Below are 20,285 nucleotides of genomic sequence, written 5' to 3'. Positions count from 1 at the left end.
TATTCCCAATGAAGAGCAGCTTTACTTGAGCGGCTCCACGTGCTTGCCCAAAGAAGGCAACAGACAGGGGATAAGGAGTGTTACTCAAGTCTGAGGACCAGGAAGCTGGAGAAGATGAGACTCTCTCACTGCCCATGGCCTGAACCCACGGCTCCCTGGGAAGAAGCAAACGCTTCCAGTCCTGGATGGTGGCGCCAGGGGGAGGCCGAGGTAAGCTATGACAGAGAGATCAGTGGCCAAAGGGCAGCGTCATCCCAGGGAACACCCCCACCACCTCTGATTCAGCAGCCCTGATTAGATGGAATAAACTGCTTTTCACTTTGGAAGTTTAGCTTCAACACATAGCGGTAAGGGAGGGAAAAAAAGGAAGTGAACAAGGCAGCCGGTGGAGGTGGAGAGGCTCCAGCCCCAGCCCAGGCCCCCAAGGCCCATCTGGCCTTCCTTCTGGGGTTAACCATGATCCTTATTTGACCACAAATGGGGGGGAAAAAAAAAGAAAAAGGAAAAAACTCCACAGAGACATAAATGGAGGACATCAATACCTAAAGTAAAGAAGGGAAGGGGGTCTAGGAAAAGAATGGCTCTTAAAAGCAAACTCCAGAGTTCAGACATTGTATGGGGCCTCATTAAATGGCATTAATGACTCCCATGAAGTTAGGGCTTTGAATATATCTACACAGCTATGTTATGTGATCTCTCAATATTATTTTGGACTGAAGAATATCTTGTTCAGAATGATGGGCTTTTGTAAGAAGCTCCTTCTTACTTGATAACTTGAAATATTGTTAGATCAGCACACCGTTCATAAGCTTTTAAAAAGAACTAATCAGAACTCAGGCAGCTTTGGCCAGGAATGGTGGCTCATGCCTGTAAACCCAGCACTTTGGGAGGCCAAGGAGGGTGGATCACCTGAGGTCAGGAGTTCAAGACCAGCCTGAGGCCGAGCGCCGTGGCTCACGCCTGTAATCCCAGCACTTTGGAATGCTGAGGCAGGTGGGTCATCTGAGTTCAGGAGTTTGAGACCAGTCTGGCCAACATGGTGAAATCCCGTCTCTACTAAAAATACAAAAATTAGCCAGGCATGGTGGTATGTGTCTGTAATCCCAGCTACTTGGAAGGCTGAAGCAGGAGAATCGCCTGAACCCATGAGGCGGAGGTTGCAGTGAGCCAAGATCACGCCACCACACTCTAGCCTGGGCGACAGAGCAAGACTCCTTTCAAAAAAAAAACAAGACCAACCAGCCAGGCCAACATGGTGAAACCCCGTCTCTACCAAACATTTTTTAAAAATTAGCCAGGCGTGGTGGCAGGCGCCTGTAATCCCAGCTACCTGGGAGGCTGAGGCAGGAGAACTGCTTGAACCCGGGAGGTGAAGGTTGCAGTAAGCCATGATTACACCACTCCATTCCAGCCTGGGTGACAGAGCGAGACTCTGTCTCAAAAAAAAAAAAAAAGAAACAGAACTCTGGCAGTTTTAAGAAGAATTGCAGAATAAGCTGCTTCAAGACACACTCTGGCAGAAAAATATTAACCACAATGATTATCAATATTTATGACAATGAAGATGAATATTATTAATAATGCCTAACACTTACTAAAATGGTTACCTGGTACTGTGCTAAACACTTTATATGCATCATTTTATTTAACCCTCTCAATAACCAGTATAATAAAATCACCGCAATGACTGTGGGAGATACTAATGCTGCTGGTCCAGGGAATACACTTTGAGACCCAGTGCTTTAGAGACAACAGAGCTTCTCTTTTCTCCTACTGCCCTTAGTTGCTGAGCTTTCTGACCCCAGTGGTTTCAACCATTTAGCCTGTGAGTAGAAGTGCATGCCTAGTCTCACCTATCAGGCCTGGTTCACAAGCTAAGTACCACCACAGCGTATAACAGCCAGACTGAATGCTGGCCATGCCCCACAGCTATTTTTTTCTTCCAGACAAAATTTACTAGAATGCCAAATAACTCAGCTGTTCACAGACCAAAATGCATTTTTCAAATTAAGTTATTTTTAAGCCTGCTTTCTTAATAGCAACAATGTTCTAAGGACAATTTATAACACCAAAACAGATAAACAAACAAACTTAACAGTTTTGTTTGAACTCCTGGTCTTAGAAAAATAAGCCAGCATCTGCAAAACACAATTAAACACCTAAACATTTTTATATTTGAATGAAACAAAACAAAACAAAACAAAAAAACCTCAATGAATATCTTTAACTATTGTTGGTTTTAAAAAGGTCTGTATCAGGTAACAAAGAAGGGAAAAGGGATGGGTGCTAACACCTTCTGGGTCGTGACTCTGTGCTAAGATGGACAATTATTATAGAAGTGAGTTAACATTAATCCTATTTAATTAACCCTATTATTTAACCGATGCGTACAAAAGCTCAGAAAGACTCAAGTCACTTCCCAAGGTGCTGGTCAATCTTAAGGCCCTGGTTCAAACCCAGGCCTTTCTGCCTCCAAAGGCCAAATTATTTCCATTATACCATGCACACAAAAATTCCTTAAATAAAAATGTATAGTATTACCAGGCCGGGCATAGTGGTTCACGCCTGTAATCCCAGCACTTTGGGAGGCCAAGGCAGGCAGATCACGAGGTCAGGAGATCGAGACCATCCTGGCTAACACTGTGAAACTCTGTCTCTACTAAAAATACAAAAAATTAGCCCGGTGTGGTGGCAGGTGCCTGTAGTCCCAGCTACTCGGGAGGCTAAGGCAGGAGAATGGCGTGAACCTGGGAGGCAGAGCTTGCAGTGAGCCAAGATCATGCCACTGCACACCAGCCTGGGCGACAGAGCCAGACTCCAACTCAAAAAAAAAAAAAAAGTATAGTATCACGGAAATGTAGAGCTTGACAGGCCCTTAGAAACTCCCTAATTCAACATCTAATTTAATAGATAAGAAAACTATAATAAACAAATAAGAAAACTATAATAAACAATTTCCAAAGATGGCCACCAACAATCCCTTTCCTCCTCTGGAGGTACGCTGCTCCTTCCATCAAGAGGCAGAGCTATTTCCTCTCCTCTTGACCTTGTGATTTGCTGCCCAATAGAATACAGTGGAAATAACAGTGTGCCAGTTCCAGAGGTAGCCCTTAGGAAGCTGGCAGCTTCCACTTTCATGTGCTCTGGGGAAGCTAGACGCCATGTTGTAAGGGAGCTCAAGCCAGATTACTGAGTGATGAGACACCTTGTGAAGAGAGACAGTATCATTGAGAAGAACTAAACATGTGAGTGAAGTCTTCTAGAGCTTTGTAGCCTGGTCAGTAACCAAATGCATCTGAGTGATTGACCCCAGCCAAAGACAAATAAAGCAGAAAAACTGCCCAGCTGGATTTTCTGACCCATTGAAATATGAGAATAGTGGGGCTTCTTTGTCACACAGATACAGTTAACTGAAACAAAAGAGGTTAGCTGACTTGCCCCTAGGTAGGAATCAATAGCAAAGACTAAAATCTAACAACCCTAACTTCTAATCCTGACCACCTGCCACTGTAGCCCAAAGTATAAACTGATTAATAAATAGTGCACCCAACAAACAGACCGGCTGCCCTATGGCTTTTCTACAACATCCCATTCAGAAACACGTCTGAAAAAAATTACTGGGCTCATCTGGTCATAACCCAGCTATGCTGGGTGCTCTGGTATCTCTTTTTCACTAACCTTTATTTAATGATATTAGTTTGACACATTAATTTCTCACTGCAAACTCCCTGAGGTTAGGGATGGGCAATCATCAGTCTCATCTGTGTCTATAGTGCCTAACCCAGGGCCTTGCATGATGAGGATAAATAAAGATTTGCTAATCAAGCCCTCACATATGAAAAGAATTAGACTACTCCTCACCCCCAAGAATTATGAGATCAGGAACAAATAAGTCAAGGCCAAGTCCCTCAAATACTATACAGCATGTCACTGTAAGATAATAAAATAATTACTGACAGCCCAAGACATGCATAAAATGTTATTTTCCCACTTTTACAGCATTATGTCTTTTATTATTAATTTGATATCCAGAAGAAACCCTGTAAAACAGACACTGCTGTTACTCCTACCTTATAGCTGAAGAAATAAGATGCTCAAAGGGGTAATAAAATTCACCCAAAGTCATCCAGTTTTCATAAGTGAAACCACAACATGAATTCAGGAATCCTGATTAAAAGTCTGATATTTTAATTTTCTAGAATCCTTTCCTCAAAGACTTGATGATCTAAATTTCAAGAAGTACTATCAAAGAACCTAGAGTAAAATGAATAGATTTAGAGAACCACAAAAATTTAGAACCAGACATGATCTCAATACTAATCAGTAACATATGGTGAATTTTTCAGGTAATAAGGATCTGGATGCTAGACCTGGTACATACCTTACCAGAATCTATATAATGTTATTCCACTGTGGAACAAACAGCATGACGTTCTTTTTTCACCTCATATTAAACTCGCAAAATATAGCACAAGTGTGTGCATGTGTGTATGTGAGTGTTTAGGGTAACTATTAATAACCTGATTATTTCCAACAGTCTGAAAATCAGTGTTTTTGTCACATGACACTCACATGGGACAAAGTGACACATATAGAGGCCTAGCTTCCTGTATTACTTAATCATGGATATTCCAAGAGCCTACTACTAGAGAAGTATCTCAAAGCACAATTTGCAAACACTATGCATCGTTACATTATTTGGCTAATGACGGCTACGCTGCTGTACATTTTAGCCATTTCAATGGAATGTCATTTCCATGGAATTCTCTGGGACTGTAAATTCCAAGGACACTCTCAATCCCCAGTCCATCCCTCACTTTCTCAACCAAGCATCCCCCAAACTAAGAGTAATAATAACAAAAAGGAAAGGTGAGTCAGATGAGCAGTAATGGTAATAAAACTATGACTTCAAGGATTTCTTTCCAGACCTGATTGGCCCCCTCCAGCCTTTACTGCTGGGACCAGGGTGGAACTGGGGTCCCAAAGCTTTCAAAGGACTAAAAGGATCCTTACTCTCCGACCATCATCTCCAGGTTCCTGAATCTGGAAAGGAAGTACTGAAGAGGCAGTCTTGTGTCACTCTGAGAATGCTTTCCCTGGGGCCACCCTGGATAGTTTTCGTGGTTGGGACTGTCTTCCCTCGGTGTTTGGTGGTGGTACATCCTAGTGAGGAGGACTCTACAACAGAAGCAATCTAAATATACACATTCATAAAAGGCTAGGGATGCAAGTGTGCACATACAACCACGAGGCAAACAAACAGGCATTTAGGATGTCATAGTAACGTGGGCATGAGCCAACGACTGTAAAAGCACTATAGTTGCTGTGCTTCTTTAGATCACAGCGGGAAGATACTTTATAAAACATGGAACAATGATGCCCCCTACAGCCCTCAGAGAGAATCCAAGGTGCTTACTGAGTTCATCTATTTGGTAAGAGATCCTGAGTTTACTTTTCCGGTAAGAATTAATTTTTACACTAGAATAAGTAATAAAAGCACATGCTTTGTACATATGTTGGAAAAAAAATCAAGGTCTAACACTAAGAAATTATTAAAATAAAATATAATGTCTAGACAATCAAAACCATTATACTGAAACATTTTACTTTTCTGAAGCATATAGAAGCAAATTCTATGGATTGTCATCTTGATTATTAATAGAGGTTATTTTCAAAAGAATTATTAAAAATATTTTCAAAGTGGAACTGTGGACTCCTAAAAGGAGAAACAGGTTGAGAGGAATTTTTTTTAAAAAAACAAATATACCACAAATTGAAGATTACAACATTCCCTGACTGGAACTGAAAAAAAGACCAGTAAGAAATAATTCAAAGCTGGAGTGACTTCCCTGTTCTCTACAAGCCAAGACGAAAGAAACTTGTCATCTTTGGGACAAGGAAAGTGGGGGGTATTGGGCACTTCAGAAATGCTTTAGACCACACTTGTCCAACTCGCTGCCCAGGATGGCTTTGAATGCAGCCCAACACAAATGTGTAAACTTTCTTAAAACATTATGAGATTTTTTTTGCGATTTTTTTTTTAACGCTATTGTTAGTATAAGTGTATTTTATGTGTGGCCCAAGACAATTCTTCTTCCAGTGTGGCCCAGGGAAGCCAAAAGATTGGACACCCCTGCTTTAGATTATTCAAGGCCTGTGCAAATATGAAAGAAGCATAGGACAGCTCCTTCTTCCCAGGGAATGTGGCTAGGCATAATGTATATAAAAGCATATGTATATCACCTCAAGATGATGTTCTTAGGAAAGAAAACAAATTGGAAATATATATAAAACATAACATAAACTGCACATAACAGTCAAAGAAACACATAGCAAGAGAGAAATCAATATGGGAAAGGTTTAGATGTATAACAAAGAAAAAGCAAGTCATTCACCGGTCAAGCTTGGAAAAAGCTGATGGGTGTGGACCAAGGAAGAAAAGGTGAGAGATAGCAAGCAGAGGGAAAACCACAGAAAAGCCAGATGACTGCAGGAAATGCAAATGCATTAGTTTCACAGGAATAAGTGGGCATGTTCCCCAGTTCCAAGATGAAAACAAACATGGGTCCAAGTTAAAAAGGAAGGGGAGAGTAATTACCAGAATGCCTTAAGTCTAGCTGGAGAGTTTAGATTAGATCCATTTAAACAAAAGGAATTACCCTGATCACCTAAGCAAGGAAGTAACATGATGAATATGATGTTAAGAAAACATTACCCTGGCACTTGTCTAGATGAACTGGAATGGTAAGAGAAGAGAGGCACAGAGGTCCTCAGAGATTAACATGGACATAAAAACAAGGACAATAAAGGCTTGAATTTCTAAGAGAAGGAGTAAATTCAAGATGCTTTGCAGAGCAGGAATGCGTTTAGTAAGTGACTAAAGAATGAAGGACAAGACATCATTTGGCAAGCCCAGGGTGTGTGAAGGCAGCATCAGAGACTTTCAAAGCAAAAATCAGCTTAGATGAAAGCCATGATAAACTCAGTTCTTTGTTTGAAGTTTTAGGGATCAATGTAGGCAGAAACTTCTTGGAGGCAGGTGGAAAGTTGAGACTAAAAACGAGGATAAGAAGCCAGAGCTGTATTTACACATTTTTAGTCATCCAAAAAAAGAACAGACTAGTTTATCTGTTATCACATGAGAAAAGGACTGGGAAAATGAAGCCTAGAAAACTGGGTGTCTGGCCAGAAAGGCAGAGAGAACACTTAGGAAAAAAAAATCAATTTCAAGTCCAAGAACTTTATTTCAAAGTCATCAACACTCAGTGCAGATGCCTTACAGAGTGAGAAGGTACCTAAAAGCTCTAAGCCTGAGATAAAACTTATTGGGTGACTGCTGGTGTGAAAACTTTTACTAATTTTATTTCAATTCTTTCACGAAATCAGCACATACCTACTTGAATACAGCTTCCAGCATGAGCAAAGCAATAGAACAATGATACTGAATGGGAAAACAGCATCCTATGTTAGTTTGGGCATAGCATCAAACACTCTGCAAACTCTCATTGACCCTGTATGTCTTTAAAACATAAAGCTCTTACAAGGAATACATGAAATTAAGGAGGAATTGGAAGATGCAGACTTTAAGCATCAGGAGAAGAAATATAGAGGTACTTCTTTCACTTTAAAAGTTTCACAGGGACAAATCTCTGTAAAAACATTCTTCGGGACAAAGGTTGTACACTCCAAAGTTATTTCCAGTAAAGAATATAACCATTTAAAATGTTTGTGATTTATTCTGTTTAGGCACTTCAGTTTTATTCTTAAAATGTGTAGAAAAATCAGTACCTAGAAATCAGTTGATATGAAAATAACTGCATAAATCTTTTCAATGTGATACACAAAATCAACGCAGCCATTTTCAAATGAGCACTGATAACAAAGTCAGTACCACATTCCCATTTAAGTAGACGAGAAAACGTAGGACATAGGATTTAAGTGATTCCTTGAGGCCAACTAGCAAGACAAAAGCCTAGTGATTACCCATTTACTATTCAACTGTCTCTTTCTCTGGAAGTTTAAAGAGCTGCTCTATACTTTTACTATAAAGGGGAAATCATTGTCAATTCTTAGGCTTATTTCTCTTTTTGTGGTGTTCTAAGGAATGTGAAGACTAAGGTTAACTGAAATTCAGAGAAGAACATAAAACTATAACTGCTCCAAAAGAGTGGAAAGAAAAACATTGATAGTAAAGATGCAGGGAGTTCTTTCTTTTTTTTTTTTAATAAAGTCTCTCCTTTCCTCCTAAATATTAATAAAACCTTAAATCTTTTACTTTAGATTTAGAAAATGACTCAAGCTTCCTACCCCTAAATTCCAGCCCTCCCCTCTACCAGAATAAAAAGTAGACAACCCCATCAAGAGCAAAAGTAAAAGCTTTTAGCCTCCTGGAATGGGTGGGAAGAAAGAGGAGGGGATCATTACACATTCCCTGTAGAAGACAAAGCCAGATGCACATTCCAGAGAAATCTGGCGGGTCCGAGTTTTTCCTTAAATACAGACTGGCCTGTCACTAAGCCAGGCTCTGTAATCTTCCCAGGCTGCCACCGCTAGGGAAGCCAGGAATCCCTTCTAATTAATCAAGCCCTCCCAACAAAAATTTTCCCACCCACAATAAAGTAGGATGGGGGGGGAAGGGAAGCAGCAGAGAAAGCTCTGCAGCCAAAAGAATTCTAGACTTTAGTATAATACCTAACTAATCCAAGAAAACAGATGCAGGAAGCAGAGGAAATGATCTACAGAGACACACAATGAGGTAGGAAACTTTCACAGCACTGCTCCGCTGGGACCCAAAATTTAAATTCAAAATCATAAGATATAATTATTATTGAAAGTGATTCTGGCAACATTCTATAATTTTTCAAATGCCTCTAAGGCAGGGGGTGGACACATAAACTTTCCTGAGGTAGACACCATGTGTATCACTTGACACTTTTAACAATAATTTGATATTTTGATTTTTTATTTTACTAAAGTTTTGTTTTAATGGATAAACATTCATGATTATTACATTATGTGTCCATGTCTATTTCTTGCAAAGGAAATGGCTTTACCTTGGCCTTGCTAACTTACCCCACACCTGCAGCCAGTTTAACCCAAGGTAACTTCATTGAATGCTTATTCTGATAAGGTACCAGGAGGTAGGAGTACCAAGGATACAGTGATTTAGATCTGTGTTGGCCAATACAGCTGATACTAGCCAGCGGTGCCTACTGAGCATTTGAAGTGCAGCTAATAGGAATTGAGATGTGCTGGAAAAGATATATTTGTAGGCCGGGCGCAGAGGCTCACGCCTGTAATCCCATCACTTTGGAATGCAGAGGCAGGCGGATCACTAAGAGCAGCCTGGCCAACAGGCAAAACCTCGTCTCTACTAAAAATACAAAAATTAGCTAGGCGTGGTGGGGTGTGCCTGTAATCCCAGCTACTTGGGAGGCTGAGACAAGAGAATCACTTGAATCTGGGAGGCAGAGGTTGCAGTGAGCAGAGATCTTGCCACTGCACTCCAACCTGGGCGACAGAGTAACAGAGCGAGACTCAACCTCAAAAAAATAGATAAATAAAAGATATATTTGTATACATATTCTATACATAAATCAGTGTGTGTGAGTGTGTTTATTTCAGACTTTGCAGGCAATAAGGTCTTTGTTTCAACTACTCAACCCTCCACTTCATTGTAGCATAAAAGCAGCCAGGGATGATATGTAAACAAGTGGGAGTGGCTGGATTCTGGTAAAACATTGTTTACAAAAACAAGCAGCTGGCATGTGGGCTGTAATTTGCAGATCTCTGGTCTAGATCTTTTCCCTACCCTAAAGAGTTTATTATTTTGGAAATTTTAAAACACTGGGGTGGGTGCAAAGCTTGGGTTTAAGATTGCTATGAAGCCTTGGGGAGACGCACCTGCTGCTACCACTTCTTTCAGTTAAAATAAGAGTCACTCACTGAAGTACAGGACATATCTCCCTGCTACAAGCTGCAGTAGCCCAGAAGTCTATAGACCCTGAAAGTTATACTTCCAAGGATTCCTACATCTCACGCACTACTGCCATTTCCTGGAAGTTTGGCCTCAGAAGAGTCTTCAACTCTTGAAAGAGTTCAAGAGCCAGCTGCACAGTGGCAGTGCCGCCTGTAGTCCCAGCTACTTAAGAGGCCGAGTCGGGAGGACAGTTTGAGCCCAGGAGTTCATGTTCAGCCTGGGCAACATAATGAGATCCTGTCTCTAAAAAATAGTGATTAAAAAAAAGAATTCAAGGCCAGAACCACAGCCCTTAAAAAGAAAAAAAAGTATTCATATGCAGGAAGGTCAGAAGATCTTTCTTCACTTGAAGAAGGGTAAGTTGTTTGCATGAATAATTAATGCCATTCCAAGGGCAGTCTTAGAATAAACAACCCAGATCAGGTGTCAAACTATTTGGTGTTCATCAGTTTTTCTGTTACTTTGAAACCCTGCTCTAACCAAGTACTTTTCAACTCAGTCAAAAGTGGCTGCATCTATGTGAAAAATTTGCATAAGTTAATTAATTCCTTTTAAATTTTATTTATTATTTTTTTTTAAATTTAGAGATGGGGTCTCGCTATGTTACTCAGGCTGCTGGTCTCTAACTCCTGGCCTCAAGTGATCCTCCCGCCTGGGCCTTCCAAAATGCAGGGATTACAGATGTGAACCACTGTACGCAGCCTACATTTTATTTATGCACTTAATTTTTATATTAATGCATAGACACATATGAAAATGACATTATCAAAGTGAGGTCTCAAGCTGGGTGTAGTGGTGCACATCTGTAGTTCCAGCTACTCAGGAGGCTGAGGCAGGAGGATTGTTTGAGCCTGGTAGCTCAAGATCAGACTGGGCAGCATAAGGAGACCCCATCTTTCAAACAAACAAACAAACAAACAAAATGGCCTCTTCTGCCTCATCTAGCCCCCTCTCTCACTCCAACTCTCACTCACCAAGGGCAACCACACTGAAACTTAGCTTTTTGATCTGGTAATTTGCCAACATATTTCTAAACACTATGTTTATCCTACGAATGTCTTATTATTTCAGTTTTATATACTTTACGTGGAAAATGAGGACTTAATCCTTATAGCTGCCCTCCCACATGTTTCCTTCCCCAGCCTTCCAAAACTTGGAGTTCACAATATTATGAAATTTAACCTCTGTTCAAAGCTGAACCATGCAGGAGGATCACTTGAGCCTGGGAGTTCAAGGCCACAGTGAGTTATGACTGTGCCACTGCATTCCAGCCTGAGCAACAGGGCAAGACCCCATCTCTATAACAAGAACAAAAAGTTGAGCCATGTAGTATACTATGCTTAATTTCCTATCTTGCACAATCTTTTGTTTACTGAGAGCTGAGGGTTGCATCATTTTTCTTTTGTTTAGTTTTCTATATTCCTATGACTAAATCATTCCCATGCTACCTGACAGGCCTAAAAAAATCTCCTCTCAATGCATTTAAATACAAGAAGTATTTTATTCATTTCATTTTTTGTTGGAGAAATCTTTCATGGAACCCTGTGTCTTCTTCCAATAGGACTGGCTACTTTGGTTGCAGTTCAGAAACTAATACCCAGAAATATAACATTTTGACATGCTAAACTAAAAAAGCAGCAGTAAGGTCTCTCTGACCTCCACTCCTCCTCCCCTCAATCCATTGTCTCTCCCAAAGCACAAGATGAGGCTCTCCGCTGAAGCTCTATTATCTGCCTAGAAACTGGATACCCAAAGAGGAACACAATTGCCTTCCATATTCCCTGAAATTATCTATAGCAGAGAAGACTCAAGAATGCAACCACACAGTGGACAGGCATTTCAACTAGATATTATCTGCTTCTTGGCTCATTCAAACTCTAAAGAGAATCATTTACAAGTTAATTTCTGTCTCTCGGGTCCATTCATTTCCTCTAAAAATCAGTTACCCCTATATCTCTCAGTTCCCTCTCCCCAATGAAGAGGGTATTAAGGGTCAACCATCTGGCTCTTTGGGTTTTCTTTTCTTGTTGTTGCTGTTGTTTTTAGAGACAGAGTCTCTCTACGTTGCTCAGGCTGAACTCAAACTCCTGGGCTCAAGCAAATCTTCTGCCTCAGCCTCCCCAAATGGCTGGGACTACAGGCATATGCCATCACGTCCAGCTTTTGAGTGTTCATATTTTGTATGACTCCCATGCACTTGTGTGCACATAATAAATTTGTTATGCTTTCCTTAGTTAACTTATTCTTTTGTTACAGGGGTGCTGACTGTGACCCTTCATGATGGGGAGGAAAGGATCATACCCTTTCCACCCTTACACTTTCTAGGCAAAATACACAGTAATCATCAAGGAATTTGGTTAGGCCCTCACCTGTCTGGTTCCCTATTTCCTGGATCCCATATCTGAGTCTTTCTCTGTTTATTCCCCTATTTTGGAAGACCACATCCTTTCTAAAACAGTGTGCATCAGAAGGGAAGTGTTTTCTACAGTCTGCATCCTAAAAATAAATGTCTCTATTCTACCATATGACTGAAAGTTGGGCTGTAAAGGGAATTCTTGGTTGGAAATCATTTTTCCTAAAATATTAAAGGTATTGTTCTACTGTCTCCTAGTTATTGCTATTGAGAAGGGTGTTCTGATTCTTGATCCTCTGTAATCTGTTTGCTTTTTTAAGTTCTTCTCTAAATTCCCAGTGTTCTGAAATTTTAGGATGATATGCCTTAGCACAACTCTTTTTCATTGACTTTATTGTGTATTCACTCACAGCTCTTTCAAACAGGAACTTTGTATCCTCCGCTTCCAGTAAATTGTATTGTATTATTTCTTTCATAATTTTTTCTCAACCATTTGTTTTTCTTTCCAGAACTCCAATTTTTCATATCAAGACTGAAACTCTAATTTTCTTGTGGTTTTCTCCTCAATTTTTTAATCTATTATCTTTTTATTCTACTTTCTGGGCAGTGTTCCTTGGTGTTTGCCCCATACTTTATCATATTTTTATTTATATTATGTTTTTAATTTATAAGAGCTCTTTCTTGTTCTTGGGAATTTCCCTAGTTCGTAACATCCTAACCTTGTTTTGTGGTTATATGCAATACCTTCCTTTTTCGCTCTGAGACTCCATCTCTACAAAAATTTAAAAATAAAAAAAATCAGCCGAGAGTGGTGGTACATACCTGTGGTCCCAGCTACTCAGGAGGCTAAGGCAGGAGGACTGCTTAAGCCCAGGAGGTCAAGGCTGAAGTGAGCCATATTCACACCACTGCACTCCAGCCTGGGTGACTGAGTGAGATCCTGTTTCAGAGGGGAAAAAAGCACTCTCAAAGCAATAAGGAAAAGAAAAACACGGAAAGGCAATTGGCCACTGGCCACACAGCACTCACACAAGACTTCAGGAGCAGTGTTCCCTGGGAAGAAAGCATGTCTGACAACATCAGTAGCAGGTGTGCAGGTCTCCTGCTGCCCACGATACCCTGGAGCAGAGCACAGAAATCTGGCAAAACTTGATGTCAGATATTTAAAAAGGGATCCCCATGCTTGAGTCATGGAGCTTTTAAGTAAGGTACATGATTAGAGAAGCACTGGCCCCTAGCCTGTCAGAGGCAGAAATACAACCACAAAGTCATGTGCAGAGCCTTCAATACGATGTGTCAGAACCCTGTCCCTAACCCTATTCTGCTAGCCTGATACTCATGGTTGAGGCAGCTCCTCTGCCTGCCATGATCTGGAAGCTTTGTTCCAAGCCTTGCAGGTATCACTATAAGATGGGATAATATGATAGCAGAATATGCCATTTCCATGGGTATGGAACAGACCCATCTCTTGCATCATTAGGGGCCTCAGGTCCAAGCTTCATGGTTGACCAGGATGGTATGCCCTACTTGGCCATAGCCAGTTTCAACAGAGTTTGGCAAGAAGCCCAGCCCTTTTCTGAGCAGACAGACTACCAGGGCTCAGTCTTGGAAAAATTAATCTCACTCCTCCAGCATATAATAAAGTCATATGAGACTATCCAACAAACTTCAAATAAAAGTTCTCTATAAGAAGAGAACAGAGAGAATTAGGAGAGGCAGAGAAAATGGTCAAGAATTTTCCAAAACTGATGACTTGATCCTTCAAATTGAAGACATACATTTCATCCCAAGCCAGAATAAAAACAAGACTATAACTAGAGATTTCATAGTGAAACTATAGAAGAGCAAAGACAAAAATAAATCTTAAGAGCAACCAGAGAAGAAAGACAGATAACCAAGAAAGGAATCAGATCAGGCCAACAGTGAACTTCTGAGGTGAGTAGTCTCCATAGATGCACCCCAATAATTCTCCGAATCCCTGTGAGAAAATGCTTCTTCTCAAGTCAAGAGTGCAGCTTCCCCTGACTCTAGGCTGACCCTGTGAATGCTCTGATCAATAGAAGGCCACAGAAGTGGCATCTGAGATGTCTGCATCTAGGCCTTCAGGGGACTGACAAATTATACTTCTTTCATTGTGCAAGTCTTAAGATGCTACTCCTCAAAACTCAGCCACTGGGCTAGATGCTCAAGCCACGCAGAACAGGCACGTGGATGAGAACGGAAGGACAACAATTAACAGATCCAGCAATGATTCCAACCAAAGCCAGCATCAACTGCCACTGAGTATGCCATCTTTCATGTTCCACCTAAGTTGAGTCCCTAAGTAGAACTGCAGCCCCAACCAATGTCAAAAGGAAAAATTACTCAATTGATGCTAGGCAACCTACAGAATCAGGAGAAATTATAAAATGGTTCATGTTTCAAGCCACTAAGTTTTAAGGTGGATTTAAGCATCAATAGATAATGAAAACATTTCTCAGTAGTAATAAAAGATGCCAGAAGAAAATGAAAAATTATCTTTAAAGTGTTGTTGGAAAATAATGCTCAACCTAGAATTCTAAAACCAACTAAATATCTTTCTAGGGTAAGACCAAATACATTTTTAGACACACAAATAGTGAAAGTTCATCACTTACATGCCTTCACAGAAAGAAATACTAAAGAATATATATATGGATACAAGAAACAACTGAAAGCAATGAAATTTATAAATATGTTAGTAAATCTAAATAAGCACTGACTTGGTTAAAAATAAGACAGAGCTATAATATTAAATAGTATCTAATCTGGCCAACTAGCTATTGTAATTTATATTTTGATGTTTTGAACTTGCACTTATGGTAACACTAGCATACAGAAAATGTCCTAAAGAAACACCAACATATATGAAAGCATCTCCAAGATCTTGCACTCACCATCAGTTCTTCTCTTCTCCCTTCCCACTATCCCCCACACAGGAACCTCCCATCTATCCACACCTGAGAAGGTCCCAACCCCAGCCATCAAGGAACAAAGAAGGGACATTTATAAGAGGAAAACGAAAGAGGGCAACCAGGCAAGAGAACTCTCCTGGCATTTACCCAGGTAGAGAATTTGCTGATTACTTCTTTTGTTTCAACCTTTTATCTGCTTTGACATAATGAGAAATCATGCCATGGACATGGAATATGAATGATAATTTTTAACAGTAAAGACCAAGTGATGACCAAAAAGCATCTTTAAAAGATGAAGCAAGGAACGCCTCATAACCATATGAACATTTTCTCCGCTGTATCATTCTCAAAATATAAATTTTCAATATGCCTACTTAAAATTGTCAGAGTCCCCAAAACACCAAAAGCAATTGCAACAAAAGCAAAAATTGACAAATGGGATCAAATTAAACTAAAGAGCGTCTGCACGGCAAAAGAAACTATCATCACAGTGAACAGACAACCTACAGAATGGGAGAAAATATTTGCAAGCTATCCATTTGACAAAGGTCTAATATCCAGAGTCTACAAGGAACTTAAACAAACTTACAAGAAAAAAAACAAATGACGCCATTAAAAAGTAGGCAAAGGATGTAAATAGACTCTTCTGAAAAAAGGACGTTCATGTAGCCAGCAAATATATGAAAAAAAGCTCAACATCACTGATCATTAAAGAAATGCAAATCAAAAACAACACAATACCATCTCACGCCAGTGAGAATGGCGATTATTAAAAAGTCAGGAAACAACAGATGCTGGTGAGATTGCAGAGAAAAAGGAATATTTTTACACTGTTGGCGGGAGTGTAAATTAGTTCAACTATTATGGAAGACAGTGTGGCGATTCCCCAAAGATCTAGAGGCAGATATGCCATTTGACCCAGCAATCCCATTACCGGGTATATACCCCCCAAGACATAAATCATTCTATTATAAAGAAACATGCATGCGTATGTTCACTGCAGCACTATTCACAATAGCAAAGACATGGAATCAACCTAAATGCCCGTCAGTGAAAAAACAGACAAAGAAAATGTGGTACATATACACCATGGAATACTAAGCAGTCATAAAAAGGAACAAAATCATGTCCTTTGCAGGAACTTGAATGGAGCTGGAAGGCATTATCCTCAACAAACTAATGCAAGAACAGAAAACCAAATATCGCACAGTCTCACTTATAAGTGGGAGCTGAATGAGAACACATAGACACATGGGGGGAAATAGCACACACTGGGACCTGTTGTGGGGGAAGGGGGAGGGAGAACATCAGGAAGAATAGCTAATGGACACTGGGCTTAATACCTAAGTCATGGGATGATCTGTGCAACAAACCACTGTGGCACATGTTTACCTATGTAACAAACCTGCGCATCCTGTACACGTGCCCCAGAACTTAAAAGTTGAAGAAAAAAAAAATTTTTGCAGAGTCCCAAGTGCAAAAAAGTAGAAAGTTAGGAACTTCAATTTTCAATTAACACAGAGCTCAGTTATATTAGAAAGTGATTAGCCTCTTTTTAAAAAGCTATTAAACATTACTTACTTTAACAGCAAATTTCTTAGATGCCATGGCTTATTGATTCCACAGTAACTACAGACCTTTAAGAAAAAAAAAAGTTACAATTAGGTATATTAAAATTTCTTTTTATTTGGATACTATACAGGAAAAAGATTGGCTGAATAGTAAAATATCAATGGGTATTTATGAGATGAATGTTCACTTATAATTGCCCTTAACCAAAATACTATATTAAATTAGTAATTTAAGCACTGCTTACAAATAAAAGGACAGGCCCTGGCCAGGCATGGTGGCTCACACCTATAATCCCAGCACTTCGGGAGGCCAAAGTGGGAGATTCACTTGAGCTCAGGAGTTCGAGACCAAACTAGGCAACACAGCAAGACCTCATCTCTACAGAAAGAAAAAAAAAAAAGAGAGAAAAGCACAGGCTCAGATGGCTTCCCTGCTATATTCTACCAAATATGTACAGAATAATTTAAACCAATCCCTCATAAACTCTTTAAAAAAACAGAAGCATAAGAAAAATTTCTCAAATAATTCTGAAGCCAGTATCATCCTGATACCAATACCAGAGAGAGACATCACAAGAAAACCACACATCAATGTCCCTTATGAAGAAAGACACAAAAATTCTCAACAAAATACTAGAAAATCAAACATAGCAACATGTAAAAAAGATTATACACCACAATCAAGTTGGATGTATCCCAAGAATGCAAGCATAGTTTAAGATCTGAAAATTAATCAATATAATACACTCTATTAATAGAATAATAGAAAAAATGCACATAATCATCCCAAATACAAAAAAAAAAAAAAAACCCAAAACGCTTTTTTAATTAAAAATAAAAAAGCCAACACAATAGGAATAGAAGGGACTATCTCAACCTGATAAAAGACATTTAGGAAAAACCAAGTGCTAAAATCATACTTAATGTTTTCTCCCTTAAGATGAGAGACATGTCTTTACAAGAAACGTCTGCTCTTGCCACTTCTTTTCATCATGGTACTAAAGGTTCTAACTAAGGCAATTAGGCAAGAAAAAAAATAAAAAGCATCCAGATTAGGAAGAAAGAAATACACTGTCTATTCATAAACAACATGTTCTCATATATAGAAAACCCTAACAAATCATCAAAAAACTACTAGAATTAATAAGTTCAGCAAGGTTGTAGGATATAGGATAAATATTTTAAAATCTACTGTATTGCTACATATCAACAACGAATAGTCCTAAAATAAAATTTAAAGAAAAATTCCATTCATAATAACATGAAAAAGAATACTTAGGAATAAGTATAACAAAAGTACAAGATTTGTACACCAAAAGTCATAAAATATAATTGAAAGAAATTAAAGACTTAAGTGAAAAGATAACCCGTGTTCATGGATTGTAAGACTTAATGCTGTTAATATAGCAATATTCCCAAATTGTTCTCAGATTCAGCGTAATCCCTATCAAAATCCCAGCTGACTTCTTTATAGAAATTAACAAGTTTATCCTAAAATGTATATGAAAATGCAAGAGATCTGGAGTAACAAAAACAATACTGAAAAAGAAGAATCAAATTGGAGAACTCAGCCTTCTCAGTTTAAAAGCTTATTACAGCTGGACGCAGTGGCTCACACCTGTTAATCTCAGAACTTTGGGAGGCCGAGGCGGGCAGATCACGAGGTCAGGAGTTCGAGACCAGCCTGGCCAACATGGTGAAACCCCGTCTCTACTAAAAATACAAAAATTAGCTGGGTGTGGTGGCATGCGCCTGTAATCCCAGCTACTCAGGAGACTGAGGCAGGAGAACCGCTTGAACCTGACAGGCAGAGGTTGCAGTGAGCCAAAATCATGCCACTGCACTCCACCCTGGGTGACAGAGCAAGACTCCGTCTGAAAAAATATAAAATAAAATAAATAAATAAATAAAAGCTTACTACAACATCACAACAATCAAAACAGTATGGTACAGGCTGAGTATCCCTTATCAGAAATGCTTAGGACCAGAAGTGTTTCAGATGTAGGATTTTTTCAGATTTTGGAATATTTGCATATACATGATGAGATATCCTGGGGATGAGATCCAAATGTAAACACAAAATTCCCTTATGTTTCACATATACCTTATACAGATAGCCTGAATTTTATCTATTTTTATGATTTTGTGCATGAAACAAAGTTTTGACTTCATTTTGACTACAGACTGTCATGTGAAGTCAGGTGTGGAATTTTGTACTTGTGGCATCATGTTGGCATTCAGAAAGTTTCAGACTTTGGAGGATTTCCTATTTTGGATTTTCATATTAGGGATGCTCAACCTACACTAGCATACGAACAGACATATAAGCCAGGCGCGGTGGCTCACACCTGTAATCCCAGCACTTTGGGAGGCCGAGGCTAGCAAATCACTTGAGGCCAGGAGTTCGAGACAACCCTGGCCAACATGGTGAAACCCTGTCTCTACTAAAAATACAAAAAATTAGCCGGGCGTGGTGGTGCGCACCTGTAATCCCAACTACTGGGAAGGCTGAAGCACGAGAATCATTTGAAACCAGGAGGCAGAGGTTGCAGTGTGGCAAGATTGCGCCACTGCACTCTAGCCTGGGGGACAGAGTGAGACTCTGTCTCAAAATAAATAAATAAATAAATAAAAGACATACAAGTCAATTGGAATAAAATTGATAGAAATAGATCCTTAAATTTATGTTCAATTGATTTTCAACAAGAGTACTAAGATAACTTGATGGGAAAATAGTTTTTTCAACAAATGGTTCTAGAACAACTGGGTATCCATATGCCAAATAATAAAGTTAGACTGCTACATCACACTATATACAAAAAGTTAAATCAAAATAGATCAAAGACCTAAATATAAGAGCTAAAAGTATAAAAATCTTAGGAAAAAACATAGGCATAAATTTTTGTGACCTTTCATTAGGCAACAGTTTCTTAGATATGATACCAAAACAGAAGTGACAAAAGCAATTAATAAATTCGATTTTATCAAAATTAAAAACTTTTATACTTCAAACCAAGAAAGTAAAAAGATAATACACAGAATAGAAAAAAAATCTGCAAATCATACATCTGATGAAGGACTCATGTCCAGAATATATAAAGAACTCAACTCAATAAGAGGACAAATAACTCAATTTAAAAATAAGCAAAGAATTTGAATAGACATTCCTTCAAAGAAGATATACAAATAACCAATAAGCACATGAAAAGATGCTTAACATCATTAGCCATCAAATAAATGCAAATCAAAACCACAATGAGATATTACTTTATACCCATTAAAATAAGTAGCTAAAATCAAAATGACAAATAATCACAGATGTTGGCAAGGATGTGAATAAACTGGAACTCTCATACATTGATGTTAGGAATGTAAAATGTAGCCACTTTGCACAATAGTTTGACAGCGTTTCAAAATTTAAAGAGTTGCCACATGACCCAGCATTTCCA

At 39.2% G+C, this 20,285-nt stretch overlaps 1 protein-coding gene across 3 annotated transcripts in view; it reads right to left on the bottom strand.

Moving 5' to 3' along the window:
- The window catches only part of SLX4IP (SLX4 interacting protein), a 200,968-nt gene that overhangs the window by 160,037 nt on the left and 20,646 nt on the right, over positions 1 to 20,285 (bottom strand). For 2 of the 3 annotated variants that reach the window (XM_002829951.5, XM_054541587.2), the window contains exon 2: positions 16,847 to 16,902. In XM_002829951.5, coding sequence (XP_002829997.2) covers positions 16,847 to 16,873 — 27 coding nt within the window. In that variant the 5' untranslated portion in view covers positions 16,874 to 16,902. Of the gene's footprint in view, positions 1 to 16,846; positions 16,903 to 17,081; positions 17,220 to 20,285 lie in introns of those variants that run through there. The other variant, XM_054541586.2, reaches the window with a different exon arrangement.

This window comes from Pongo abelii, chromosome 21 (assembly GCF_028885655.2).
Source record: "Pongo abelii isolate AG06213 chromosome 21, NHGRI_mPonAbe1-v2.0_pri, whole genome shotgun sequence".
NCBI classification, from domain to species: Eukaryota; Metazoa; Chordata; class Mammalia; order Primates; family Hominidae; genus Pongo; species Pongo abelii.
This window is presented reverse-complemented; position numbering and strand designations above follow the sequence as displayed.